The sequence below is a fragment of the Aulostomus chinensis genome, chromosome 8 (genome assembly GCF_037954235.1).
Source record: "Aulostomus chinensis isolate RoL2024-O1b breed Wild chromosome 8, RoL_Achi_v1.0, whole genome shotgun sequence".
In the NCBI taxonomy this organism is placed as follows: domain Eukaryota; kingdom Metazoa; phylum Chordata; class Actinopteri; order Syngnathiformes; family Aulostomidae; genus Aulostomus; species Aulostomus chinensis.
Genome location: NC_141327.1, coordinates 18,538,439 through 18,550,111, shown reverse-complemented (window position 1 = coordinate 18,550,111; position 11,673 = coordinate 18,538,439). Strand labels below are relative to the sequence as shown.

General features: G+C 42.0%; 1 protein-coding gene and 1 long non-coding RNA gene across 2 annotated transcripts in view; one reads left to right on the top strand and one right to left on the bottom strand.

Moving 5' to 3' along the window:
* Window positions 1-1,001: 1,001 nt before the first annotated feature.
* LOC147257485 (uncharacterized) overlaps window positions 1,002-11,673 on the bottom strand; it is a 52,775-nt gene continuing 42,103 nt past the window's right edge. Inside the window, exons 3-4 of the long non-coding RNA XR_015117604.1 lie at window positions 2,736-3,397; window positions 1,002-1,112 (exon numbers count right to left, since the gene is read on the bottom strand). This is a non-coding gene — a long non-coding RNA (uncharacterized LOC147257485). The remainder of the gene's footprint in view (window positions 1,113-2,735; window positions 3,398-11,673) is intronic.
* pax5 (paired box 5) overlaps window positions 3,971-11,673 on the top strand; it is a 41,776-nt gene continuing 34,073 nt past the window's right edge. The window contains exon 1 of the mRNA XM_086211452.1: window positions 3,971-4,013. Coding sequence (XP_086067578.1) covers window positions 3,971-4,013 — 43 coding nt within the window. The remainder of the gene's footprint in view (window positions 4,014-11,673) is intronic.

The window sequence follows — 11,673 nt, the reverse complement described above, 5'->3', positions numbered from 1 at the left end:
GACCGGGGCGTGAGTCCGGGAGAGGACGACTCACCTGCATCGGTACACACGCGGAGGTCACGGCCTCTCCTCCCGTCCATATATTTGATTTACTGCTTATGACTTTTATATTAGGATTGTATTTTTTTTTAACATAAGCGAATGAAAACTTAAGAATTGAGATACGGGGGCTTTCTCATTATGTTTACAGTCAGCGGGCGTGTAATAAACGAGCTGGTGGAGTTAACATGCGCTATTAATTTTTCATTGCTTTTTCGTTTCGACGCTCGGGCGCAAAACGCAAAACAGCCGAAGCTTTCACGGTGGATGGAGGGAAGAGGGAGAAGGAAGAGAGAGGGAGCACTTACAACATTGCCTCCAATTTGCCTCCAAATGATTATCACAACCACATTCGTACTATTGTTTAAAAAAGTACACCCCCACGCCCCCACTTCCACCCCCATCCCCACTCCCCTCCTCATCCTCCCATTTCTAACACTGGAGAGGTAATGAAATATGGTAATGTATTTGGACCCCGGATTAAAGTCGTCCTACCCTGATGGAAGTTTTCTCCAAATTTCCAACCCTAAAGCAACAACAATTTGTATACATGATTGATTGTGTTTGGATGTTTTAATTGCTTATGTATTTAATTTGCAAATCGGAGAGACAAGGCTGCAATTTACTTATGTAGGAGGGTGTGTGTGTGTGTGTGTGTGTGTGTGTGTGTGTATGTGTGTGTGTTGGGGGGGAACTTGTATCTCAAATAAAAAGACAGACTCATGGCTGCAGGAGGATAACAGGTATAATGAGACAAGGAAAAAAGAAAAGCAGACAGAGATTTTTGCTTCCTCAATTCACAGAAATATTTAGTTTTTGTTACGGAGCATCTTTTTTCCTAAGTTTCGTCAATGGAAATTTGTTTTTTTTTTGTTGATATATTTGAGAGAATTGCTTAAAAAAAAAAGACTTTGTATAGTGCATCATCTGCATAAAAATACACATGTACATTTCTTACTTACCCAAAATGTGTTTGTTCCGTCTCTCCAGATTCCTGCAGGCCTGCTTCTGTTGCATGAAGCTATTTTAAATGTCCTCCGATTGCACACCCTGTTGTTTGTTTCCCGATTTGGCTTTAAAAAAAAAAACAAAAACCAAACCCTAAACAAACCAAATAAAATTGACTCAAATTTTGCTGCCTGTCAGATTTGTATGAGACCTTCTAATTCATGTATAAAGCACTGAAGACAGAGATGTGAATAATGAATGAGGATTAGTGGGAATGTTGCGGTTGTTCTTTCCTGACAGCAGTGGATTAAAGAGCAGTAACATGAAATCAATGGAGATGCATGAAGTCCTGTTTAATGTTAGAGATGTGGGCTGGAAAGATGGAGTGGGTTTGTCTTATTTAACAGGTCAAACCGTTATTATCTATGTACATCGTTAATATGTACTGATGTTGTACCTTGTCTATTCATAGTTCCTCCATACAGGCCCATTGGCTTACACGTTGTGTCACTTAGGCCCCTGTTGGAAAGTTTGTGTGTGTGTGTGTGTGTGTGTGTTCAATGTTGAACGCCCCCTCGTGGCTCATCTGATAAACATTCACACGTCCGACACACAGCAAAAAAAGAAACCCCCATATTTCAATTTTAACTGAAATGTAAAAAAAGAAACTCAAAAGTTTGCTTGTTAACTTCTCCTGTATTTGGATTGGAGGTTATTGGGTTTGTTTTTGGGAGGGGGGAGGGGGGGGGGCTTCAAAATGAGACAGTTGATTAGAAGTACACATCATGACAGGCGCATAAGCCAATCGTGTAAAAGAAGAAATCTACAAATAAAAAAAAAATCATAAATTAAATAAACTCATACATATATCATACACTGACCTTTTCAGGATTTGATGCATTGCCTTGAGGTACATCAAGCCTGCAAGTCTTTTGAGGATACATGTGAAATATGATTGTTGTTGTTGGATGTTTTCGCGGTGGTGTTGGTAGTAAACAGTCTCTCCACAGACGGAGTCAGCGATGACAGGGAGGTCACATGCTTGTTTCTGTCCTCTAATCCGTGAATGCGCGCAAGAGGCAGAAAAAACCCACCGAGAAACTCAAATGATTAAATGTCTAAAAACAGGAAGAAGGGAAATAACACCTATTTTTAATTTGGCTCATGCTTAAGGCTATTTGTGTGGTTAATATTACAGGGGCGAGGCTCCGATATGCCCTCTCAAATCAGGTGGGACGCGCATGTATTGAATCCCCCCTCTCTCAGTTTGGAGTGAAGACGCGGAGCTCGCCAATTGCATTTCATTAAAATCCGTTTGGATCAATTAGGTAATGAGCGGGAATGCATGTTTTTGAGCGGCTTTTTCCCCCTCAATTCTCCTCAAGCAAAGGATTTATATCATTGTGATGAGGGGTTGAAATTATGCAAGGGCCTATTGTTTTCCTAACACTCCTCCTGTCGGCCTGGCTGGAGGAAAACAAACATGTATTTCGGTTCGCTCAGCTCACATTGGTTTCAAAAAGGCCCCTTTTTTGGTTTCACGTTTTCTTATTTAAATGCAGTAAGATGCATATTTGACTTACCGAGGTCTAATTCATAAAACCTTGCTGCAACTAAGCCTCATTTTTAGTAATACTCAATTAATTAGCCATTTAATATTGACATGAATAAATTGAGCGCAAATGGCTATAGAGGCATTAGGATTTTTACTTAGTTAATTGAAATTAAACATACGATCGTCTACTCACCGAAACCCGGCGTTGCTTCGCCGAGCCTTCCCATTGGCTGGCAGACAAAACATACGCGTCGTCATTGGCCCACGGGATTCACGTCAGCCAATCAGCTCGTCCCCCTGGCCCCGCCTTCCTTGCGGTGACGTTGAAGTAGCGCTCGCGTCGTGATTGGCTGGATTGGCTGTGAGTGACGAGCAGCTGGCCGGCGCGTGGAGGTTAGGGTTCCAGGGGGTTGGGAGCGCGGGCGCTGTCCGCACGAGAGCAGGTCCTGAAACGCGGGCTGCGCCAGTGTGGACTCGTGCTCTCCGGTGTACTTGTATTTATATTTACACCTCAATCGCGGTGTTCTACTGGCGTGAGCGCGGGGGAAAAAAGAAAAGGGAAAAAAGGTAACGAGTTGTTGTCGAAGGTGAAGAAATTGGTCGCCAAACTCACTCAAACCTGGAGTCCGGCATAGTGCAGAGTTCCGGTGGTCCAGAGACAGAAAGGGAGAACCCAGAGCTGCGTTTCAGGATAACACGAGTCCTCCATCGAGAACCCTTTTTTTTCTTTTTCTTTTTTTTGATTTCGCAACAAAACATTTCTCTCCTCTTTTTTTCTTGTTGACACGGTGGATATGAGGCGCGGGCACTCAGTCGCTCTACTGATGGGAGATTGTATGTGAGGCACCCAAGAACCTGGAAGAAAAAAACAGCAACTGTGGATAAATATTTTATTGTCGTAAACGATTTGATTCCTAACAGACTGAGAAGAGAAAGTTTTACCGAGAGGACCGAGAGGGAGAGAGAAAAAGGAGAAAGTTTGCTTTCTATATTTATATATTCTATCTTTTTTTCTTCTTTTTTTTTGCGAAAAAAGTTGGACATCTGTGGACTGAAGCAGACGAGCAGCTGAGAGAATGAGACGCCCCGTTCCCCTCCTCTGGTTCCGGAGAACCCCTGTGGTGTCTCGTCCCTACATGGAGGGAACCCGACTTTGATTCAGATTTTTGACGCATTTTCCGGTCAATTTAAAATAATAATAATAATAATAATAATAACCCCCCCTTTTTTAATTTCGTTTGCGTAAATCTTCATCCAGGCTCAGTCAGCCAATTAAAAAGTTTCGAATTGATTGAGAAACAGAAGTTGATCTTCTTGAAGGGAACTGCTGCTCCTCTCCATTCAGTGGAGGTCACGGTTTGTCAAGCGGGACGACTAAGACTCCTCGTATTGCACCGGGGGCCCTGCTGCTGCAGCCCCGCTTCACCCATGGAGATTCACTGTAAGCACGACCCGTTTGCGGCTATGCACAGTAAGTTCACGCGTCTTTAACTTCCTCCACCTGCATGTTCCAGCCCGAGCTGAGGCAACAGTAACAGCGGATGGTTGCATGTCCAGCTGCAAAACATCCTCGCTCTTGAGTTTATTTTTCTTTTTTGTTCAACTGAAAGGGAAAAAAAAAAAACACTCAACCAAGATACATTTCCTTCATGGGGTTTTGAAAATTAAATAGCGCTTTAATTGGCAATTATTTCCGACTGAACTCAAGATGCTGCGAGGAATTTCAAAATCTTTAAACAAACCAAGTCATACTTTGCATATTTTCTTTGAGTGAATTATCTCATACTGGAGTGGAGAACTTATAACGACTCTAGAAGATTTTTTTCCCCCCCAAGTGTGTGGTTACATGAAAATTCGGAGGCCTTAATTATGTTTTTATGTACTGTACAATACATACATTTCTAAGTTAGCCGAAATTCATTTGAGTCTATGTTTCTTCTTTTTTTATATACATATTTTTTGCACATTCAAACTTTGTAAAACGCATCTCACAATTTGCTGAGGAACTAAAGTGATTTTTTTTTTTTTGGTGAGTCGTGAAATCGTAACTACATGTGGCTCGGCTTGTACTGCAGGCCTGTTGTATTCGTGTTGGTAGGCTGCACCTCTCCTTTGAAGGGAAGAGGAGTTGCAGAGGTCAGAGAGAGAGAGAGAGAGAGAGAGAGGGAGAGAGAGAGAGAGAGAGAGAGAGGGAGAGAGAGAGAGAGAGAGACATCGGGGTTACAAAGCATGACTAAAAGCTGAACTTGATCCGCAGTGTTTTCTGCGCATAACCAGGTCAGACAGACGGCCACTGCAGGTGCGAGGCTGCTGCAAGCGCTCTTATAATATTATCAAGGCGGGACTCTGGTGACCCCCCGCGGGGAAAGGTTCCTTTTACTGGCCAGCACGTCGGAAGACACACACACACACACACACACACACACACACACACACACACACACACACACACACACACACACACACACACACAGAGCTTCAGCCTAGCAGCAAGCACCGGTGTTGCTCAAGGGCACTTCAGCAGGTACTTGAGACCAAAAGTTGTGGATTGGCGGCCCCTGCTTTGCGTTTTGTCTCCCTTCACTCCCCCGAAATGGGATCATGGTAGAAGTGCAACCTTGTCAACATCCCCGTCATTTGGAAATCAATGAATAAATAAAAAACAAGCTTTCAATTTTTTTTTTGGGGGGGGGGGGCAGAATCCGTGATTTAAACTTCACAAACTTATGAACGCTCATTTTAATGGTAGATATTTGTTGATTTTTCCCGCTATTTTTGGCTAGAATGGAGTTGTAGTTTAAAAAAAGAAGTTACGTTAACAAAAACATGACAACCGACTTGTCACGTCTATCTTAAGAGACGAGAGCAAACGTTGGAAGAACAGATTCGAGCCGTTTGCAATTCCGCGTGCGCGTGCGTGATGGGCGATGTTTGGCCTACAAAAAGGTCTCCTCCTGCATTTTAGCGTGTAACGACTGAGCATGATACCTTTTACTGCACTTTAATAGCGGAGTGAAGAACCGGTGTTGTGTGAGTGACGGACGTTCCCACGGTACGTGATCCCGCAGGATTAAATAAAGAAAGAAAAGACATGCATGCATGCGCGCGCGCACACACACACACGGGAACAAAACATGTTTCCTCTCCCTGCCTGTTTCACCAAAGCCAATGATCCGCGCTGCTGACGGAAACAGCGGAGCTCAAGTCAAAGTTCGGAGACGCTTTAAAAAGATTACAGCTCCAAAAATGTCAAAGGTGGAGAGAGAGGTTGCTCGAATCGACTGTGACGCGTGGAGATGTTGCTGCTGCGCGCGAGTGTGTGCGTGTGGCCTAATAAATTAGTTTAAAATTTCATGTCCCAGGAGATTTGAAGTTTAATCAAACTTATAAAACGATGAGGATTTTATACAGAATACATACATACACATTTACACACACACACACACACACACACTCACTTGTGTTATGCTCCCTCAAAAGCTGACATGTATTATTTAAGTATATCAATTCATCTATTTTTGTTGATGTTGATGAAATAAGCGTCCGCCTCTTGTTTCACGAGAGGATTTCTGCTGCATTGTGTTTTTCAGTTTCTGATTTATTTGGTTTTTTGTGTGATCATCGATGTTGATGGGGAAAAAGACCCCCTTCCCCCAGACAAAAAAAAACATTTCTGGCTTTTTTTTTTCCTTTTTTTTTTTTAAACCACACATAAACAACCGATATGTGGCAGTTAAAAAAAACAATTTCAGGTAATTGTGATGATAATGAGCTGAATTTCATAATCACACATTGTGATGTTAATGGAGGTATGCTGAATATTAAGTATGTAAGGCTCTGGCCTATATGACTTGACTCGTGACTAAACTCAAAGGAGCTACTAAATAAATAAATAAAAACATTTTAATCCAAAAAAAAAAAAATCCCATCTTGCTTCCCTGTCATGCAAACTTAAGGAGAAAAAAAGATGGGCAGCTGCAGCTGTATTTATTTGTCTATTTTTTTTTCAACTTTTAATTAAAATTGTAATTTTCATTTTTGCTTTCCCTTTTTTTTTCCTCTCTCTCCATACGGCACAACAAACCTCCGTCACTTTCCACACAAAACAATAATTATTCCGCATTTAATGGGAAAAAAATAGGACTCCATACGTCCGCCTGCCTGCCACATCTCAAAGATCTCCTCTGTTTGCTCAAGGAAATTTGCTTCATCTGTATTCTCGCAGGCAACTTTCCATACAGGTTTGCAGCCAAAAGTAATTTCTAGTTCTGTTTTTTTTTTTTTTTTTTTTTTCTTGGAGAGAGAAGGAGTTGTTGCTTTATTTTTGAGTCTTCAGGCCGTGACGAGGCAGATGAGAGATGAAGGAGAGACATAGAGGAATGTGGCGGGAAGAGAGAGACAGAGAGCCTAATGGACCTTATTTTCTGGATGGGGGAGCTTGAATATATTCTGCTTTATCTCTGTATTTTTTTTCCCTTCCTCCTGGAAACAGTGAATCAATCAAACATTTAAGGAGGTGCTGGGCTCTCAAGTCAGCTCCTATAAAGTGTAAATAAATAAAATACAACAGGGATGCATAATGACCCTTGGTCCCTTGGCTGACTGTCCCTCTCTGTTCCTCCAGGATGAAAATGAAACTGCTGCTTCTGCCAACAGTCTCCTCCTCTCTTGAGATTAACTTTTTTTTTAAGAGAGAGAGAGAGAGAGAGAGAGAGAGAGAGAAAGAGCCTTTTAAAGATCCCTAATTTGGCAAAAATCTTTGTATCTAATTTGCAATAAAAACCTCCCCAGCTGCCAGTGCTGATTGAATTTCTGTGAGAAAGTGTTTAATTTGTTTGGTCAGTGAGATGAATCAGTGAACCTCCATCACCAAGCAGCTTTGGTGAAACCTCCACCACATCCTTGCTCCAGATGAAACAATTTATCTCTCTTTTTAAAAAAGGTATTTTTACACTTCATCTATCCAGTGGGAATGGGATTCAGTACCATTTCTGGGATATTTTGGAGCATTTCCCTCCTCTTTTTAAAGATAAAACTAAAAGATCAAGCTAATGTAGCTTCATTTCTCGCTGTAAAGTGTAAAAAAAAAAAAAAAAAAAAAAAAAAAGAGGAGCGAACACATATCAGAGAGTTATACTACAGTGCTCGATAAACAAATGCTGATCAGTATTTATAGGCTTGGAAAATAAATTTCAAACACATAATCCCTGCAGCCAAGAGTGTTGAGGGCCTGGACGTCTAATGCCAACAGTAAATACACAGATAAGTGAATAAATAGTTATCGTGAGGTTTTTGTAGGTCACAAGTCATTCCTCTCCATCTCTTTACAAAGCAAGGCGTATTTCATGCCCCGGCCCAGATAGGAAAGGTGAAAGGAACCATTTCGTTTACTCTTATCTGAAAAGACCGGGGGGGAGGGAATGGGGTGGGGTGGGGCGGGGGTCTTCTTGGCTGCAGATACCTGGCGGAAAAGGACTAGAGGCATCTATGAACGACCTCGCAGGAACTTTATACAAAATAAGGTTTCAGGGCATAATAATAAGGCAACAAAGCTTTCTCTCAGTGAAAGCTCGTCCATGTAGGTCAGCAGGCTTCCCTCTGCATCGACTGAAGAATTACAAGAGTCAGTCAGCGCTCACGTTGTCAAAGTAGCCGGTGGAAGTTGCTACACAGATTGTAAAACTGTTCAAGGCCAATTTGTGTATTGTGCTGTTGAGCCTTATGAATAAACTGAATTGACTAAACAGCCTCATTTACATCAAAAACACCAACAGGGTCACACATGTTAAGCTAACAAATTTGTTATTTCAAGCAGATAAAAACTGCTTTCTGGATCCTAAAGTCAAATGTGTTTGTCAAAATGATCTCCAATCGCAGGACAGGAAGTTGGAGTCCACTCCTGATGAGACGTGGCTGCTTTAACCTCCATGTTAGTTTGTGATCGGCCAGCGACATATTTGAATCTCACATGTTCTCATTTCTTATTTATATATAGACAAATGCAGTATATTTACATCTTTTAATGTATTTTTTCTCTGGCTTTTTTTTTTTTAACCCTACAGTGGATTCATCCAGTCTCACTGGTTGGATGTGCTCCTCAGCTCTGAATTAAAGGGCTAGTCAAGCAATTTAGAATTGAAAATCCATAACGTTTGGGTTTTTTTTTTTCTTTTCTTTTCAGAGATCAATTTAAGTAAGTTATTAAGAATGGAAGCAGCGAATCCCTTATCACCCTCTTGGCTTGCTTTGTTGTCAGCCGCACAGCTCACAAAGTCAGCGATCTGTTGACATCATCTTTCAGACCTGACATCCGCTTTTAAAAGCGTAGTTGTTGCTACATCTCACAGCGGCGAAACTTGGTCTTCGCCCGGCACTCGTGGCTTTTGCCTAAACGGTTATGACCGTCTATATATTGCTCTCTTTTTACAGAGTGATTGCTTTTCAAATCCAGCTGACGGCAGCAGGCATCTGCATAATGAGGTCCCTTCTATCTAAAAGACATAACGTGAGGAAGAAAGTGACCGTCCACATCAGCCGTTTGGAAAAAGCTCCCCAGAATGAGACCCGCTCTTGACTTGTTGTGTTTCTGTGCTAACTGAGGCTGGAGGAGTCTCTCTCTCTCTCTCTCTCTCTCTCTCTTTTTCTCCGTCTTTCTTTCTGTGTATTTCTTCATTTAATACTGATGGAGAAAAGGACAAGGTGACATGTTCAGGGGAGAGCTTTGTGTTTAAGGGGTATCCCTGCTGGGGTCATGTGTTTAAAATCTATTACCCCCACAGCTAGGATTAGAGTGTGTGTGTGTGAGTGTGTGTTTCCCCTCAAGACGTAATCACTATGGTAATACAAAAAAAAAAATGGATTACAGAAATTGTGGTTTATTTATACTTTGCCTTGCCTTTGGTGGAATACATACAGTCTACACAGCATTGGGGACAGGGAGTGTTCGTGTCACTTTAATAGCCCCCTTCCTCTTGTTAACATCAGAGTGTACTATGTTCCACTTTGGTCTGATTTTAGCGGTACCTCAGAGCAGCTCGGTTCTGGTCTGAGCTGGTTGGTTGGGCCGGTTTCTACAGTCTGAAGAGGTGTGGTTTTAGTGAGCTGTTCAGAAGGTTCTCGGCTTCGCCATTAAAGCCTGGGTTTCTAATTCAGGACTCAGTTTGGGAATTTAATTCAGTTCTAAGCAGGAGTTGATATGGGAATCAGTATCTTTCAAATGATATCCAACCCAAGCAGCCTTGATGATAGTTTTGAGAATGACTGTTGACATGGCAGTTGGCGAGCACGTCTCATAGGGCCGTGGACAGCTAACTGCTAACCGCCCGGCAGGTGCAATTCACTACAGAGGCAACTGAGGCTATAGAGAAAACTGAGGAGCGCCATATTATCTAGTTCCTGAAATGCTCGGGTACCAGTGACACAAATAAAGTTAATTTGTTATCTAATAGCATCTACACCTCCTCCTTGTTATCATTTGTAATCGAAATGGGTAGCCGGTGAGAATCAGACCCAATAAGTAGAGCCAGAATTGGAATCTTTACATTTGGAATTATACTCACGCATATTGAGAAGGGGATGACGAGTCTGTTTGAATCAATCCATACTGCAATGAGTATACTTGCTTGAATTTACTTTTTCTACTCATTCTCCTGTTGTATTGTATTGTTTATATTATGACAGCAAAGGATTTAAATACTGTATTGCTATCTAACAGAACTGTAATATCTCTTCTATTTGGTTCTCATCTATTCCCTTCAATTTTATTCCCTTTTGAACAAGAAGCACTTATTTATATTGGAACAGAATTTCTTTTCAACATGCTGCCGGATGCTTCTGCATTCTGTCTATTTTATTTATTTTTGTTTGTTATTTCAACACGTTCGATTCTCTTCTATATCAGTCTTAGCAGGCCTGCGTACATTCATCCCCCAGGGAATGTTAGCTGTACATCTCAGAAAGAGCTACATCTCGATCAATAATTCATCAAAATCCCTTCATTTACTGCAAGTCTTAGCTTTGTCTGCCTTGTTAAAATGGGCAAAGTTTGCGCTTTTTGAGATATTCAAAGTATAATTATGCTGAGTGAGAGAAATCGGCGGCCAGAGAGAAAGCAGGTGTATTCCCAGCAGTAAAGTGATTCCTGGGGGTGGAACTCTCCTGAAGTTATCACTGTGTTTAGCAACTAAATCAAACAGTTATTGATGATCGGATTCACACGCAACAAAGCCAACAAAATACTGTGAATACCTTTAGGCTTGGGCTCTTGGCAGCGGCCCTTCTTTGCCTCGCTGGAGTGAGCGCAGTTGCCATTTAAGCCGAGGACAGGAAGAACTTGGTGCGACTGAGGTGACGTTGCGTGAGTAAGACTGCAGGTGGCTGTTGTGTGTGAATGCAGGCGTTAACCTCCCGCTCGACTTTGTCTGGTTTCAGTATTGTGACACGTGTCTTTCCCTGCCAAACTTTCTTTCTTGTCTGTTGAATTAGAGGAGCTTCAGATGTTAGTACTTCACTCAAAAAGTGTATTTTGCCTTTGAAGTACTCAGAAATACATGTCTTCAGTTAACAAATGTGCTCCCCCCCCCCCCCCCCACTGTTGCATGACTTCTTTGAGACTCCAGAATGCAGAAAAAGCCAGCTACGTATATTTAGCTTGAAGCTCATAGCGCCCCATGACCACCGACTACAAACAACAGCAAAACTGTCGAAAACTCTAAAAGCCATCCTTCTCTAAAATCCATGTCTTCTTTATCTGGCCGTATGCTCAGGAAACCCTTTGATTTGAGCTAAATCCCCCCCCCCCAAAAAAAAATTATTCATACTTCCTCTTTCCCCACCCCCCTTCTTGGTGTCTCCCGCCACCGACTGTACCAAACCTTCTTTTTTAGAAATTTCACCTCAATTGGTTTCTGACTGCTGCAATCATGTCTTCCTCTGATGTCTGTGTCTTTCTTGTAAATGGTTCGCCTTCTCCTTTTCTTTTGCAGTTTGGTCTGCTGTCTCATTATCCTCCACGCTGACATGAGCACTGAGTGTGACCAGCTGGCGCATTCAGTTGAACCATCTTGCTTGTGCTTCCCGCACCAGTTCACTGTAGCGCCTAACTGGAAAGGTTATACTTTGTATACGTGTTT